The following is an 18,213-nucleotide window of genomic DNA, read 5'->3' as shown; positions in this document are numbered from 1 at the left end:
TAACACAATGAATAATTTGAGGTGATTTCCCAGCTGTCACATCCTCAGCCTTCTTAACTAAACAGGAACCAAGAATATGATGGTGCTGTCTACATTTCCCAGAGTACTGCAGTCTCTTTGATTTTACTGAAAACTATCACAGGCTTCCTTATTCTCTGATATTTATCTAAGTAAATGACCTCTTAAGAGAAGAAACAATCACCTTATAAGGGAAGTCTAAAGCTTTCTTTCTGTCCCTTAGGCTCTTGAAACGCAACCAAACATCCAAAATAGTTAACTATTCATAAGCAAAGCAAATGAGGCACTGTCTCTGTTTTTAATACACAGAGAGCCTCTGAGACTACCCAAGGATTCCCTGCCCTAATCCCACGTTCTCCACAGTTAACATCCTTTCCGACCACTGCTCCCCCTAAACCATGGCTTGGTACTAGCATATCTAGCAGGCAGCCACACAGCCAGAAGACTCTGCCCCCATCGCTTGCTTCAACAACAGGAAAGCGGTAGAAACCCCCAACCCTAAGCTCTTTGCCACTGACCTTTCCCCTCCCTCCTTCCCAGGGTAATATTTCTTTTTTCTGTAACTCCTTTCATGGGGACAAAACTTTAGCAAAATCTGGGGCTCCTGAGCCATGTGGTCCCTTCAGAGGATGCCAGCTTAGGCATCTTGGTCACGGTTTGGACCATTAGTGGGAGCTTCTGGCTTTGCCTCCCTTTCCTTGATGATTATGGGTGGAAAGCCAACAAGGAAAGCCCCTGGTCTGACTGTACAACCTTCATGGCCACCAAAGGACCTTTCAAGGTTCTGTAGTTCAGATTCCCTCTGGAGATGGCGGCCTACTGTACAGGCAGGATGAAAAGATGACAGAGGGGTGTCACCAGGGGAGGGGTACTCCTTGACACCACTCCTACCACCTCTCAGGGTTATCTGGCTCTAGCGTCTGTGCTCCTCAGATTTTCCTGAAAGATGCCTCCCTCCTAAGGTTCTAGCCCGCTTTTTTAAAAAAAAAACCTTCTCTAAGAGCAGTTTCCCAGGGTCCATACGGAGACCCTTGCCCTTCTCACCTGCAGTAGTAGTGGCGGCCAAATTTGGCCCAGTGATCTCGGACAATTTCCTCCACACTCTGCTTCCGGGCAGCGATAATGGAGAGCCAGACCAAGACAGCCCAGAGGCCATCTTTCTCTCGGAGGTGATCAGAGCCTATGGGAGAAAGGAAGAGTCTGCTGAAGATTTGTTCACGAGGGGAAAAATTAAAACTAAATGAACTATGAAGACCAGTTAGCACTTGAGTGTTACATTGAAATGGTAGGATATATTTATCTATTGTGTTAAAAACGTGTCCCATAGGGCTTCCCTGGTGGCGCAGTGGTTGAAAGTCTGCCTGCCGATGCAGGGGACACGGGTTCGTGCCCCGGTCCGGAAGGATCCCACATGCCGCGGAGCGGCTGGGCCCGTGAGCCATGGCCGCTGAGCCTGCGCGTCCGGAGCCTGTGCTCCGCAACGGGAGAGGCCACAACAGTGACAGGGCCGCGTACCGCAAAAAAAACCCAAAAAATATGTCCCATAATAAACTTGCATTTCTAAAAACATGCAACCGAAATTCAAATAACATAAAACAATATCAAAAAGTAAAATAAAATCCTGGAAGTTGTTGAAAGGATCCAAGAGCCAAGCTGACATCACATTTGACTAATGGTATCATTCATTCAGTAAATATTTGGTGATCCTTACAGCACACCCAGCATTGGTCTAGGTACTAGGGATACGGCAGTGAACAAGATAGCTCTTTATTCATCAAGTTTGAATTCAAGTAGGCGGGGAGGCAACAGAAAAGTAGATGAAAGAACATGCATCAAATAAGGACAAGAGCTATGAAAATAATTAAACTGGGTGATAATGTCACAGAGCATGATATCAGCAAAGACTTCTTTACTAGAGCAGCTCAGCTTACCTACAGTGGGGTTGAATGGTACTCCCTAACCCCACTCCACCCGCTGAAGATATGGCCACCCAGAACCTATGAATGTGACCTTATCTGGGGAAATAGTCCTGCAGATATAATTAAGTTAAGGATGTTGGGGTGAGATCAGCCTGGATTATCCAGGTGGGCCCAAAATCCAAGGACAAGTATTCTGAGAAGACACAGAGAGGAGAAATCCAAAGGAGCAGGTTATGTGAAGACAGAAGTGGAGATCAGAATTATGCTGCCACAAGCCAAGGAAGGCAGGAAGACACCAGAAATTGAAAGAGGCAAGGAAAGGTTCTCCCCTAAAGACTTCAGAGGAAGCATGGCTCTGCCAACACCTTGATTTTAGACTTCTGGCCTCCACAACTAGAAGACAATTAATTTCTGTTGTTTTAAGCCACCTAGTTCTTGGTAATTTGTTATGGCAGCATTAGGAAACGAATACAGGTAGTCAGGGTCAGCCCCACTGAAGTGATGATATGTGAGCTGATACCTGAGAAGAAGGAGTCAGCCATGCAGAGATCTGGGGACAAAGCACAAAGTCCCTGAGGCAGGAAGGAACTGCGAAGCTTATTCCTCTAGCTATTTACATAGAAAGAGAGGCAGCTCATATTGTGGCATTCACACGATAAAGTGTGCAGGCTAAACAGGTAGCTTCCTGTGCAAAAAGAACCCAGAGGAATATGTTGGAGGCTCATTTAAGCATCTGTCTATTGGCTAATTGTAAGCTCTGTCCTGAATACAAAGGAATGTGTTGTAGTGTAAGAAAGGTGATATAATGGGAAAAGCATGGGGAAGACTTTGGAATTAGGGTTTAAAACTAAACTCTTCTACTTCCCCGGAATGTGAGAAGTTATCGCAAAGGTGTTAACCTTTCTGAGTCTCAGCTTCTCATCTGTAAAATGGGGACACCATCACCCATCTTGTTGGGTTGTCATATGAATTTAATCACACTCAGTGGGTAGGCTCTGGAGTCAGATTGTTCACATTCAAAGTCTGGCTCAGCCACTGACCTTTGTGTGACTTGTTGTCCTCATCTGTAACATAGGGAGATAATAGCCCCTACCTCATGGGTTACTATCATGATGAAGTAACTAAATATGCCCAGGTATTTAGATCAATGACTGGGATGTCACAAGTGGTTGTCTTGTTGTTGATCTTATTGGTAATTCACATAAAGTACCAACCTGGTGCTGATTCCTCAATATGTGCTTTGAGGCAAACTGTTCTCAGTTATTCATTTAATTTTATCCTCTGACTCTAGCTACAGCAATGTCTTAAGACCAGGAGACTGGGACCAGGGGTTGGATCATTTCTTCTTGCAATAGAGCAATAAGAATGGACAACAGTACTTGGGTTTCAGGGCTATGAAACATAGAAATTCAGAAAGGAAAACCCAATGACACAAAGCTGTTTAAACTTTGAAAATGGACTGAAACAATACCTTACTTAAGTTAGGCAACTTTGAGAACGTCTCACCAAAGCTATGGACCATTTATACTTCTTGGTACACTTGCAGTGTTAAATGTTAAATGTTTTTCCTCAAAAAGGAAAACATACAACCTTGAGAGGGCAGTGAAGATACTTAAAAGGAGAAATGATCAAGTCTTTGACTCCTCCATACACCGATTGATGGTCTGCTGATGACACTTTTAGATGTCTGGTTGTGCCTGTCTTTAGCCTGAGAAGACCCTGGGCTTTTAATCATCACAGCATGGAGTGACTCTAGTCCCATCCAAGGAATTCTGCACACTGCTACAAAAATGGAAGAAATTTGGAAGATGCTGGGTTAGCTCCATGGCCTAGTGCAAAAAAACAAGTCTAGGAAGCCCTGCCCAGTGGGATAATTTCAAAATCCTTTGTCCTTTTCCAGCTGAAAAAAATCACTTTTATTTACTGTCTAGAGAGAAATACCTTTTTGTTTTAAAACATGGGCTTTGCATACCTTGAATCTCCAGCTGGATTACATTACCTAGAGATAGACCCATTGGTTGATAACTCTGACATCTGATAAGATGTCATAATTTAGGGGAGAGAGACATAAAGTTATTTTAGCAAAATCAAAAAAAAAAAAAACAACCCCACACAAACTCACCTCAACCCTTTGTCACCAACCATATAGTAAATTGTGAACTGGCTTGGATATTCTCACCTACAAGTTAAACATTGCCCAGATTCATAAGGGGCCAATGATCAAGTAAAATTAACTGTGCTCTTTACAGCTGTTTGAGGTGGGGATGGAGACACTGATGAGTTGCAATTACACACACATGATTCCACTGAACTCTCATAATGTGCTTTAGAGGGGGCTTTGGGGAAACAACTCTCCTTTTAATAACTTTAAGGCAAGTGAACTATAATGCCCTATCCCTGAAAGATAAATTCAACAGGAAATGCAGAAAATACAAAGGCATCAAATGGTTTCCTAAAACCCCACTATAAACAGAGTGAAAATGGATGCAAGAAATGCTGACACTATATATGACAGGACTAATAGACTTCATATTAAAAATGTTTTTATAAGTTAATCAGAAAAAGAGGAACCCCAATAGATAGCTGGGTGGATAGGCACAAATGAGCAATTTTCAAGAGAAAAATATTAAAAGTCAGAAACATTTGAAAAAATGTTCAATCTCACCTCAGTCAAAGAAAAGTCCATAAAATGGAATCCCATTTGGAGACTTTCAAATTAGCAAGCGTTCATTAGGGGCAGGGGAACACCTAGTACTAGCAAAGTACCAGTGTAAATGTGTACAGTTTGGTGGAATAATTTGGCAATAATAATCAACAGCCTTAAAATAGCAACCAGCTTTGGACCCAGCTATTCTACTTCTTAAATTTTAGTCAAAAGGACATTCACTAAAACAGCTTAAAGAAGAGAGAAAGTTGAAGGAATAATAAAAAGGAAAAAAAATTGTTTTAAAAGAAGAGGGAAAGTTGAAAAATGAATACTAACTGTTAAAGAATAGGAAATTGTGGAAAATCCATACAAAAACTTGTGTAGATAGATAAAATATTGAATAAGAATCTTTGGTAACACATGGAATGATGTTCATCCAATTTTAATAAATGTTAAAAAAATCAGGTTACCAAAAAAGAGTATTCAGTATTTTTTTTGTAGAAAAACATTTAGATATGTATTTATGTGTGTGCACAGGTTATCAACAGGATACACACCCAGCCATTAACAGCGTTATCTCTGAAGCAGTAGAATTGCAGATGTTTTGCTTCTTTTTCCTTTGCAATATTTCCACAATAAATGTATATTATTTTCATTATAAGAAAAAAATAAAAATTTTAAAGTTGTCAACGGTGTGTACAAATTCACATTTGAAAACATGAAACCCCATCTACCAAGGGTTAGCTGGATATTAAAGGGATCAACACTGCTGATGAACAAGTGATGAATTTTGAACCTATTGCTCATCCCATTTCTTAGATTGAGTAATAGCTATTTAGAGCATAGAGACTGAATATGACTCCCTCGTGGGGCTCACAGGTTTTGGGATTTGGTTCAGGATGTACTGTAAGGCTTTAGGACTTGACAGAAAATGAGAACAGGGAAGGCAGTGCACTGCTGAGCTGTCAACATTAGCCTTGGAGGAAGCTGGGCTTAGGGGATGTGTTTTGTTCACCTCACAGGGAGACTCCACTAGCAAGGACAAAGCTTCAGATTCATCCCAATAGCCCCTAGGGCATTTCTACTATTGCTGACCGGGCACAAAGAGGGGCTCACTCAGCCTGTGTTTCACCCCCTATCTTCCCAGGCAAAATCTCTACACTCTGTGAACAGTTAAACAGCTGTTTGGGAAAAAACAAATAAAATAGCTCTTTTACTTCCTCATTTCATATATTCACAGCTGCTCCATCTTTAAAACATGAGATTCCAGAAAAAAGTTCTTCGGCACTAATATTTATACATGCATACTATTGCCTGTACAATTTTTAATAGATTTTATTTTTTAGAGCAGTGTTAGCTTCATAGCAAAATTGAACGAAAAGAACGGAGAGTTCCATAAGAGTCCCTATCTTCACACAAACACAATCTCCCCACCATCAATATCCTGCACCAGAGTGGGATGTTTGTTACAAATGATGAACCTACACTGACACATCATCACCCAAAGTCCACAGTTCACATTAGGGTTCACTGATGGTGTTGTACATTCTATGGGTTTTGACAAACATATACCCACCATTACAGTATCATACAGAACAGTTTCACTGCCCTAAAACTCCTCTGTGTTCTGACTTTTCATCCTTCCCTCCCTCGTAGCCCCTGGCAACCACTAATCCTTTTATTATCTTTATTGTTTTGCCTTTTCCAGATTATCATATAATTGGACTTTTTAGTTTGGCTTCTTTCACTTAGTAATATGCATTTAAGGTTCCTCCATGTCTTTTCATGTCTTAATAGCTCATTTCTCCTTAGCATTGAATAACACAGTACAATTTTTGAAGTTTGCTTCCTCTGGATTTCTGGCTGGTGGTGCAGCCAGAGCTTGCCACCTGGTTCAGAACATTGCAAGAAGCTTTAACCCATATTTACAAAGCCTGTAAGTACCACTCAACTGTCCTTCCTCTATCCAGGCTAGCCCAGCCCGAAGCCCACTCAGACTTGCTTTGACCAGCCTGGAAAAGCAGTCATCCCCACCCAGATACCAGAAGGAAGGGTCTCAGCTCTCCCTGCCACAACTCCAGGAAAAACTGACACCAAAAACAGGTCTATTTTTTTCTTATCAGAAACATCCCCACTCTTCTATTCCCCAAAACTAGACTTTGAATTTTCTCAAGCTTTAAAACCATATTACTTTGAGCTAGGCAGTACACCAGTAAGTATACTGACATAAAAGAAATGGGGGAAAAAAAGAGTACTCAATCTCAAAGGAATTTTCCTCAAATGGAAATGCCAGCACGGGCAAATCAACTCAATAAAACACCACACATGTTACTAAAAGATCAAGTCATCTCAGCTGAAACTCAGATCAGGAAAGTCTTAATTTGTCATTTGGGAAAACACAAATCATTATGCACCTGTTGCCAACTCCAAGCTAGAAATAAGTTAGTGGTTCTCAACCCAGGCTGCCCATTAGAATCTCCTAAAGAACTTATAAAAAATACCAATGCTCAGGCCCCACCCTGGACCAATAAAATCAGAAGTTTTGGCAATGGGACCCAGGCATCAGTATATATATTTTTTAATTCCTTGGGTAATTTTTATGAGCAGCCAGAGTTGAGAACCACTGTTTTAAGAGAAGCCTACTCAAAACAGTCCCATATCAGGGGCAGATTACTTAGGGGTAGTGAATTAGGCCTCTTCCTCTATTTGCTCAAATTTGGCACTAAAGGAAAGTGGTCATTGGTCTCTAGTTTGATGGATGCCCCTGGCCCTAGTCAGGGGGGGCCCTCTCACTGGAGCCAGCTTCAGTATCATGGTTTTTCCCCACCCCTTTTGTCTGGAAATCTTGTGAGGGCCTTGCCAAATGTGGGGTAACCAACTCATCCTGGTGTGCCTGGGACTTTCCCCATTTTAGCAGGAAATGAACAATATCCCAGGAAACCTCTCCATCCCATGCATACCAAGGTGGCTGGCCAGCTGATAAGGAAGGCCACTTGCTCAAAGAGGCTCCTGACGGTTTTCAGGATATGTGCATATACAGCACATACCTAAGCACACATATTTCCTAGAGCCAGAAATGAGAGGAAATATATCTATATACTTGATGCAGAATTACACAGCAAGATAAATTCCATTTTTGGAAGAATAACAGCAAGGCACCAGGCACTTCACTCAGTACTTTATACATCTATTATCTAATTTTTTTTTTTTTTTTTTTTTGCGGTAAGCAGGCCTCTCACTGTTGTGGCCTCTCCCGTTATGGAGTACAGGCTCCGGATGCACAGGCTCAGCAGCCATGGCTCATGGGCCCAGCCACTCTGCGGCACGTGGGATCTTCCCGGACCGGGGCACGAACCCGTGTCCCCAGCATCGGCAGGCGGACTCTCAACCACTGTGCCACCAGGGAAGCCCTATTATCTAATTTTGACAATTTGATAGCTTCTCTTTACAGATAAGAGATTGAGGTTAGGTCATTTGTATGAAGTCACATGGCCACTAAGGGGTGAAAAGAAGATTCACACCTGGGCAGTTTGGCTCCAACGCCTGTGGACATAACCACTGCTGGAAATGCCCAGCAATGCCAGTGGTCCTCAGGAGCTGCAATGAGGCAGATAAAATGCCCCAGGTGGTTAGACCTGAGGCAACCCTTCTGAAGATCTGGGTGATGGATTGGTATTTTTTCCTCCTCACACTAGACATTCAGGAAAAGTTGCCAAATTTCCCTTTACTTCTCCTCTCCTATCGATTTACCCTTTTCATTTACAAATGAAGTTTTCATTAATTTGCAGTGAAATTCTTTCCATCCTCTTTGTATCCACTCAAGGATTTGTCTCTTCAAAATAGTGAAGTCATGAGGGAACACTGGGAGGCACCCCTTGCAGGGAATCGGAGATTTGAGAACATGCTATTGAACTGTGACAGGTTGTTGTTTTGGGTTTTTTTTTTTTCCGTGTCTCAAACTGCTCATGTTCAGCTCTTTAAATCTGGCCAAAAGCAGGGCTCATGGAAAAATTGTCAATTTTCCATGCTTAAAAAGAAATGCTTCTTGGGCTTCCCTGGTGGCGCAGTGGTTGAGAGTCCGCCTGCCGATGCAGGGGACAAGGGTTCGTGCCCCGGTCCGGGAAGATCCCACATGCCGCAGAGCGGCTGGGCCCGTGAGCCATGGCCGCTGAGCCTGCGCGTCTGGAGCCTGTGCTCCGCAACGGGAGAGGCCACAGCAGTGAGAGGCCCGCGTACTGCAAAAAAAACCAAAAACAAACAAACAAAAAAGAAATGCTTCTTAAAAAATTAATGCTCTAAAATGTTTGCAATTGGAAAACAAATCTGTCCTGGAAAACAAATCTGTCCTGCATGTAAGCGGGTCAGAGCCAGCTGTCAGCTCAGCAAGGTAGGACGGCAGTAACCGACAGTGTAGCTCGTGCTGTGCTGTGGGCATACGGGCTCCCAATGCTATGTAACAATAAATCTGATGATGATGATGATTAATAATAATAGTGTTTGACATAATAATGCAGCAGGGCTCTTGGCTAATATCCTGACCGTTGCAACACCCTGTAAACTCCATGAGGGAAGGACCCATATCTGAAATGACTCATCATTCTATCCTGGCCCTGGCTCATAGAAGGTGCACAGTAAACCTTCACTGAATGAGTAAATGAATGATGAGGTGACACTCTAGTATGTAGTGTGATTCATCAGATTCACTCCTCACTAAAAGCTAGAAGCAACCTGAAAAGATATATGGGAAAAAAACTTTATAGATCATCCCATTGAACAGATTCAGCTTATAAATGAGGAAACTGAGGCCCAGAGAAGTGATCTGTGTAAGGAAGTTCAATGACAGAGAGTGGGAGTCAAGGTCTATCTGGGTCTAACTGGGACTGTCATCTCCTGGTGCTGTGCTGCTTACATGACACCATTCTTCCACATCCCCGGCGTGCATCCCATCCCCATCTAAAAGAATTAACCAGATGGGAGAAAAGGACACCTTTGGCATTGTCCTTAAACAGGAGTAGCAGAGTAAGACTGGGTTTGAATCCTGGCTCTGCCATGTGAACTTGGCCAGTGGTTCGACTTTCCTCTCTAAGCCTCCATTACCTTATCTGTGGTCACTATGGTCCCTAGTTCATTTCAGAGTCAAGAAGTCTCAGTGAAATGACATCTAGGAGGCCCTAAGAATGTACTTAGCACTCAAGAGATGCTCAATAAATAACAAGTATTAGCACTGTTTCATTAACACAGGCCCTACAGCAGCCAGGCCATCTATCTCATCTATCCCAGAGGAGGACAAAGCGTTCCCTATGTCAGGGCTGGCCAGCTGATGCTTGTCCCTCACGGGAGCAAGCCAAGGTACAGGGCAGTGGGACCTCCTGACTCATAGGTCCCATCCCATTTCTTTGCCTCCAGTGCTCATGGGAACAACACAACTCTCTAAGAATTATTCCTTGCTTGGTCATAAGCTGAAGCAGAAATCTCTCCAGCAGGTTTAAAGCCTGCACCACAGGGTTGAGGACCTGTCACTCTTTAGGCATTGTACTTTGTTCTCGGTGGGGCTACCTGGGAGAGAGCAGCAGGGGAAGCCTCAAAGCACAACTTTAGGGACTGCATCTTAAATACCAAGGGATGGGCCCCCTTGTTAAAAGTCCCCTAGTAGACACTGTGAAAGGAAACCCTTAAGTGTGTTTGGAATTCTTCAATCCGTGAAGATTGAAGAATGATTTCCCAGGATCCACAGTCCCAGAATGCACGGGTAAGTGTGGACGCAGCCTCAGAGGGAGGCCCCATTCCTTTCTTTCTGTTCCACACTTTGGTGTCACACAACACCCCCTCTTGCCACACTTTTCATCATTGAAAGGGTCAGTGGAGCTGGAACTGTGGCGACCCCAAGAAAAGGTTTGGTTTGGTTCTGTTTTTGATGGAGACATTTTTTCCACTCCAGGTGGGAGCTCTCTTTCCCAGCACAGGGGTTGAGAGTTTGTAGAGGGTCCAGAAGAGAGTTTCAGTTTTCAGAGTTTACAAGGAGGCTCTTGGGGAGTGTCAATCACAGCGCCGCTGTGCTCTGGCCCAGCCTAGATTGAATTGCACATGTGCACACAGCCTGTTTCGACTTGCCCAGCAGAGAAATTGCTCTCCTAGTGCTGATAATGCTGTCATCACAGCCTCCTCACGTCACATCTGCTACCCAGCCAAATTTACCCAAATCGGCCAGAAATAAGAGAAAGAAATGTGGTAGAACCTCAATAATCTGAAATTCACAGATATATGGGCCTCCTTCTCTGGCCTAGAGACTAGACAGATGTGAAAACTGCCAAATGTAGAGTTAATGATTATCTAAATAGGGAATGAACTAAAGCTTTCCTTTATTATACCTTAAAAAAATCTGGCATTAAATAAAAATAACTGTATAAATAAGAGACAGTTAAGCCTATTCAATATTCAACAGCACTCCTGTGAACCTAATCTTGAGTTAGGATGTACATAGTTCATGTGTGAAATACAGATGAAGAAGTAGGTATGGAACTTGAAAGTGTTATAGACTGTTTAACTGTTAGGGAAAATAAAATGTCCATTCATAAAGCAACCGGAGAGTAAGTCAGTAATATAAACCATAAGACAATAGAGCAGAGAATGTCTCTGCTAAAGGCTGTAAGAAGATCTTTATATACAAAAGATCACTAAAGCTGGAACCTAGCCGCTAATGAACACGGCTATTTACAGGTAATTGTCAGCAGCCTCCACTCCCCCCCAGGAAATAAATATGTTAATAAAATGGATTATAAATACTTAACAGGATTTAAATTTTTTAATCTGTTCATTAACACAGGTCTTGGGAATGAATTTTCCTAGAAGCACCTTGCTCGCTATTAATTTGTGCTAATAATGATGTGATAATTGAAAGTACCAAAAGTTTATTTCAAAATTTTATATAATTCCAATTTTAATATCATTCATAAAATCCTTCCTCACCGCCTTCCAACTGGTCTATATTTATGTGGTTTTGTTTTTATGAATTCTCCCAAATCTTGGGATACCCTAATGCCCAGATTTCCAGAAATACAACCACTCAAGAATGATAAAAATATAACCACTAACAATGCAAAGAAGAAATACCAAAATGGAAATTCTTTGTTTCTTCCTCCCTTCTTTCCTTCCATCCATCTTTCCAGCCTTCCTCCCTTCCTTCCTCCCTTCCTTCCTTCCTTCCTTCTATCCTTCCATCCAACCCACAATCAGTCAAAGCCTATCATATATATAAGAAATAGAGCTGAGCAAGAGAGACATGGCGTCTGTCCTCAGGGCATTTACGGTTGCATGGCAAGCAGAGGGATCCAGAAAAATCTCAAAAGACTGGAAAGATACTCGAGATTTCCTGTGAATGAAACACCTACATACTCTGGGCCTCTTCCTTTTGTGTTAGAGACTGGAGAGATATAAAAATAGCCAATGTCAAGAGCACCAGACTGTACTCCAGAGTTCACAGTGAAAAAAGTTGGTGTGATAATGAGGGACAAGCCATGTTGGTGCCAGGAGACCTGGATTCAATTCCAAATTTCCAGAAAGAGATGGATGTATACAAAAGGCTTAGCAATGCCCCCAGCACATACTAAGTGCTCATTTAAAAAGATAATTGTTATTATTGTGAAGAACTCAACAGAGAGCACTTTCTTGGAAAGAGAAAACATTGTTGTATTGCCTGATTTTATCTGGCAAATTTGTATGGCTATTGACATTAACTTTTTAAAAATACATAACAAAAGTAATAGTAATACTCAAGATGGTGGTCAGCTTGGAGGTCTTCCAGGCATTCACAAACAGAGCAATTCTTTATGTTACCTGTAAAGGGACAAGCTTTGGCGTGATAATTCAAACACTCCCCAGATGGTATGACTTCTTACAAAACTGATGACAATGATGGCAACCAATAGAGCATCATCAACAAATTGCCCCCAAACCTCAAAGTTTTTGGTTTTTTAGCTCTTAGCTTTAGTATTTTAGTACATCCCCTTTTGTGTATGGGAACAAGTCCAGATTCCTTCCAATTTGGAACTTGAGAAAGTTAGCCAGAATGCCATTTAGATGAACAGTTTTCTTCTGTTTAAGGATTTGTAAAATGTTCTTTCTCTCAGAAAAGAGTTTTCCAAAGCCCTTCCCAGGAAGTGGATGAATATCTGGTTCTAGCACAAAAGATGATTTGGCTTCTGAAATGACCTTGGTTCTTTGACAGAGCAATAAATATAGGCTTCCTATTGTCCAGGACCTGCACCTTTCCACAGGAGAGAAGCCTGAACACTGATCCTATCACCAGCTTGTTACCTTGGAAAGTTCTGGGAACTCAAGATGCCGGCTGATTTTCCCCTGAGGGAAATTTCCACTCAGGGTATATCCTTCTTCTCTTGGGCAAAAAGCTTGGCATTCCTGAGCCTGAGGCAGATCCATATTTTCAAGGTTTCTTGGCACTAAACTATGCTTACTAGTTGGTACACAGCTCCATGCCCCAGGGGCACTGAAAAAGGCCTCCACTAGAGAAAGCTTTGATAAGTTTTCGAAGTGTCTCCCTAGTCTCAGGTCCATCTCTTTGCTTTCTCCTTCCTTAATTAGCCCACATGATTTTGAGAACTATACCCCAAGGTAGATGGGGAGCTCCTGTGATCAGATGACTTTTACAGGCTGGAATTGTGAGGGGTCAGAGGGACCATGTGGCTTGTCTGTAGGTGGCAGGTGAGGGTCTTGAATGTAATCATCAGCCTCACATTCCAGGCCTCTAGACTTCCTGAACCAAACTTGGTGTGGCATCTCAGACACACTCTTTCTACCATTCCTGATGAAAAACAAATACTGGTTTTCACTAGAGCAACGTTTCCTACTCCTGACTGCACATCAGAATTACATGAGGATACTTACTTAAAATGCAGACTCTCAGGCTCCACCTTGCCAGGGATTCCAAGCAAGGGTAGGATAGAAAATCTATATTTTTAGCAAGCTTCCCAGGTGATTCTTACACATTCAGCTCAGTGCCTCTCCAAGAACTGGCATTAATAAGGAACAGCATGAATCCACTTTTTCCTTCCAAGACTGAGTGGTCCAGTTCCTCAGGCCTTCTAATAGTCATTCACTGTCGGGTGCTGGAGAGATGGAATTAGCCATTGCTTTCATCGGAAAGACTGATCAGCACAGTGGAAAGCAGCGTACACCGTAGGGCAGGAGACCTGTCTTTTAGTCCAACTGTAATTTAATTCAAGTGGAGGCCTTTTCCAGGCTCTGGGGCCCTGGGTGAGTCACTTAACTACTTGGGTTCAGGAGCTTCATCTGGCAAATCAGGCCAATGTCACCAGAACTTGAAGAATGGTGGGGGTGGGCAATACCTTTAGAGCTCTACACATTGAAAAATCTCTTGTGCTCCTTGAAAGGAAAATGGCAAGCAAATATAACAGTGAGAGGCTTTTAAAAGTCCCTTCTAGTGCAGGCTACACGTTGCAATCAGCATAACAGTCTGAAAGCAAAGCTTGCTGGAAAGTGGCTGCAAGCAGACCTCCCCCCTGTGAAGACCATGGTTTCCTACTTCCAGTTGAGTCAAGTCTTAACGTCTAAGCTAGGCAGGCAAAGGGCTTCAGAAATGAGCCCCTCCCCACTGGTATTTCCAAGACTGTTTCTTGGGACTCCCTTCTCTACCCTATGCTATATGTCAGAGGTTAGTGAACTACAGCCCATGGGCCAAATTTGGACTTAGGCCTATTTTTGTAAGTAAACTTTTATTGGCACACAGCCATACTCATTTATGTACTGTCTATGGCTGCTTTTGTGTTACAATTACTGAGTTGAGTAACTGTGGAAGAGACCGTACATAGCCTCTCAGTTCACAAAGCCTAAAATATTTACTATCTGGCCCTTTACAGAAAAAGTTTGCCAACCCCTGATATCGACCAGTCTTTTTCAGTCTTTTGGCCATGACCCACAATAAATACATTTTACTGTGAGATCTAGCAAACACGTAGATACCTGTGTACATATTTACATACAAATATTTCTCAAAATAACATTTACCTTTCCTAAATACAATGCATTCTGATAGTTTCTAGCCTATTATATTTTCTTAAAAAGCTGTTCACAACTATACCAACCTCATGACCCCAAATTAGTTTTGATTCATATTTGGAAAATACTTCTCTAGACAAACTGAACAGCTGGCTACTTACAACACATGCCCCCTAGTCTCCCACTTCTATTCCTTTCTTGACATTGCTGCCCCCATCTGACAAGGCTCCGTCCTTTCATCTTTATGTGTGCAAATCCTTCCCATTCTTTAAGAACTACCCAAATTCCATCTCTTCCAGGAAGTCTGCTTTGAGCCTCCAGTTCCAAACCACTTTCTCCTTTTCTCATCTCCCAAAGCACTTTTTCTATTCCTCTATTGTGGAACTTTAAAGTTTCTGCTTTGTAGAAAACTCACCTGTGCATCTTTCTAACTATGTACCCTAAAGATCTTGAATTTCTTAAGGGTATGGTCTTTTTTGTATTCTACATACCATCCAATACAGAGCCTTGTACTCTGTAAGTACTGAATAAATGTTTATTAAATTGAAGTCAGCAAACATTTGTTATTAATGGTATAATATGGTTTATACACATAATATTATTATTATTATTATTTTTTTTTTGTGGTACGTGGGCCTCTCACTGCTGTGGCCTCTCCCGCAGTGGAGCACAGCCTCCAGATGCGCAGGCCCAGTGGCCATGGCTCACGGGCCCAGCCGCTCCGCAGCATGTGGGATCTACCCGGACTGGGGCACGAACCCGTGTCCCCTGCATCAGCAGGCGGACTCTCAACCGCTGCGCCACTAGGGAAGCCCCATACATATGATATTTTATCCTTTAATTTTAAAGACTATAAATTTATGGTCTACTGTAAGCACTCAACAAATGTTTATAAAGACAGAGAGAGAGAGAGAGATAACCTGGACTTATCAGTTTCCATTCCAGTTGCTAGATTTGTGTTATTTTAATAACCAGCAGGCAGAATTATTATATACAATATACAATCCCTGATTTTTTTTTTTTTTTTTTTTTTGCGGTACACGGGCCTCTCACTATTGTGACTTCTCCTGTTGCGGAGCACAGGCTCCGGACGCGCAGGCTCAGTGGCCATGGCTCACGGGCCCAGCCGCTCCGCGGCATCCTCCTGGACCGGGGCATGAACCCGCGTCCCCTGCATCGGCAGGCGGACTCTCAACCACTGCACCACCAGGGAAGCCCCAATCCCTGATTTTTTGAGTCACGGTCACTGGTTTAGACACACAGAACACCAAAAAGGATACACAGAACACCTATTTTTAGGGCCTCAGCAGAGAAAAAGTATAACAGTTTCAACTATCCCAAGCAGACCTGCCATCCATAAGTTCTGAGATCAAACAGTAGTAATTGAGAGCTCTTGATATGATCTCTCTTTTTCCAAGGAGAAAAAGGTGCCTGTCAACCCTTCTGCACCATTAATGCTATTAGCGTCTAGCTGATTTTGGTAAAAGGAGAAAATTTCCCAGGAGAAAATTCCTTCAGGAAGCCTGACATAGCCTGAAATGCTGTCATTATGACTAATTAGAGTGGTTTTACTGCAATCTGTTTAAGCATGACCAAATAAGACTTATTCTTAGGAATTCAAGGATGGTTTGGTATCAGCAAATCAATCATATTTCATTACATTAACATAATAAAGGAGAAAAAACATTAATATATCACTTGATTCTGAAAGGGCACCTTCCATCAGCCATTTATAATATGATTCTAAGAAATATTAGAATAGGGAAAAAAACTACATAAGCATGATAGGGATTTTACCAATATTAAAAAGAAATCATCAAAATAGATGGTAAAATACTGAATTGATTTCCATTAAAATCATGAACTATCACAATTGTTATTTAATATTATTTTGAAGATTGCAGCTAGTGCCATAAGAATATGAAATAAAAGGTCTAAATATTAGAAAACACAAAAAATCTTTAGTCATAAATTATAGGACTGTATACCTAAAAATGTAGACCTTTTAGAAAAGAAAATGTCATAATTAATGATAGAATCTGTTAAGGTGGCTGTGAACCAGAGAAAAGGCATATTAATCAATAGCTTTTCTTCATCTGTTATATGTTTATATGTTATATAAACAAATTAGAAAGGAAAATGAAGATATTAACATTAAAATCAAAGCTGTTGGGCTTCCCTGGTGGCGCAGTGGTTGAGAGTCCGCCTGCCGATGCAGGGGACACAGGTTCGTGCCCCGGTCCGGGAGGATCCCACATGCCGTGGAGCGGCTGGGCCCGTGAGCCATGGCCGCTGGGCCTGCGTGTCCGGAGCCTGTGCTCCGCAACGGGAGAGGCCACAGCAGTGAGAGGCCCGCGTACCGCAAAGAAAAAAAAAAAATCAAAGCTGTTAAAAGCTCTATAGGACATATGACCCAGTTTCTTCAATGAATAAATTAGAAAGAGAAAACGTAGAGGGGAGAAATGCAGATTAAAAGAGACTTAAGAGATATCAATGAGTTATGATGTAAGATCTTTTAGATCCTAATTGTAAAAATTTATCAAGGAGGGGAATGTTGAGAATAGGAGAAATTATTAAGAAATTACTTTTGGAGTTCCACTTCTGCACTTCTGTTTAGGATGTGGAAATCTATAAGAGAATGTCACTTCCATCCCAGTAATAAGAAAAGGCCAGGAAACTACAGCATAACTTAAAAAAAAAAAAAAAAAGATCTGAGGTCACAGGAAATAAAGTGAATTCCAAAGAGTCTCAAGGCAAGACAGGACACAAACCATCTCACCTTTAGCAGAGCACAGGAGAAAGAGGATGCTTCCATACAAGTGAATAATAAGAAGTCACATAAGAGTTTTAAACATTCTTAAAGGCCAAGTATAGCCTATTATGATAGTTTTAAATTGCTTGGAGTCCCAGATATGAAGGGCACATTCCAAGTTATTTCTCATAGGCTCCCCTGGGTACTCACAAGAAAGACTGGAAAAAGAGAGAGACTTGGTGGTGCTGACATGCAGGAAATGATCAAGTCCTGCCAAGAGATAAGCCTGAAACCCTTCTAGTTACCCAAACATTTCTTTCATAGGAAACAAAAGCCTTAAGCTCCTGGATGAATGAGCTTCAAACCTTCTCATCCCTAGGATCCAGGCAGAGGTCCACTGCTTCTGAAATAGGGGTTGAAGTAAAAACTCTCTGTCCCTGGACAAAGAGTAAGAAACAATGGGCCCAGAATCCTACACCAATACTAAACAGACACCTGCTGCCACAAGAAAAGGGTCAAATACCTAATAATAGAGGTCTATTTTGTCTCACAGACATGCAGTAACTGCTGAAACCTGTGAATGCAACAGAAACGCTGAAAAATCTCCTCCATCTCCCCATCATCATTTTCAGTACATAGTAAAAATATCCCACTACCAGAAGAATTTGAAACCTGTGATACATTGATATACTAAAGATTATAACAGAAACAATAAAATCCAAACCCAGCTCAACTCCTGACTATATTTAATGTAACCTTGCACACTAAAGCCCTGAGAGAAGAAGAGGTATGCCCATTTCTGTGTATAAATATTAGTTACCTGAGTCTCTACTGTTCTTGTATAC

The 18,213-nt window shown here is 41.9% G+C and overlaps 1 protein-coding gene across 1 annotated transcript in view; it reads right to left on the bottom strand.

The window, feature by feature from the left end:
• Positions 1–18,213, bottom strand: part of PGM5 (phosphoglucomutase 5) — a gene marked incomplete at both ends in the record, with an annotated part of 193,689 nt that overhangs the window by 54,884 nt on the left and 120,592 nt on the right. The window contains one exon of the mRNA XM_079705786.1: positions 1,063–1,198. Coding sequence (XP_079561912.1) covers positions 1,063–1,198 — 136 coding nt within the window. The remainder of the gene's footprint in view (positions 1–1,062; positions 1,199–18,213) is intronic.

The sequence above is a fragment of the Hyperoodon ampullatus genome (assembly GCF_949752795.1).
Source record: "Hyperoodon ampullatus genome assembly, chromosome: 6".
Lineage (NCBI taxonomy): Eukaryota > Metazoa > Chordata > Mammalia > Artiodactyla > Ziphiidae > Hyperoodon > Hyperoodon ampullatus.
This window is presented reverse-complemented; position numbering and strand designations above follow the sequence as displayed.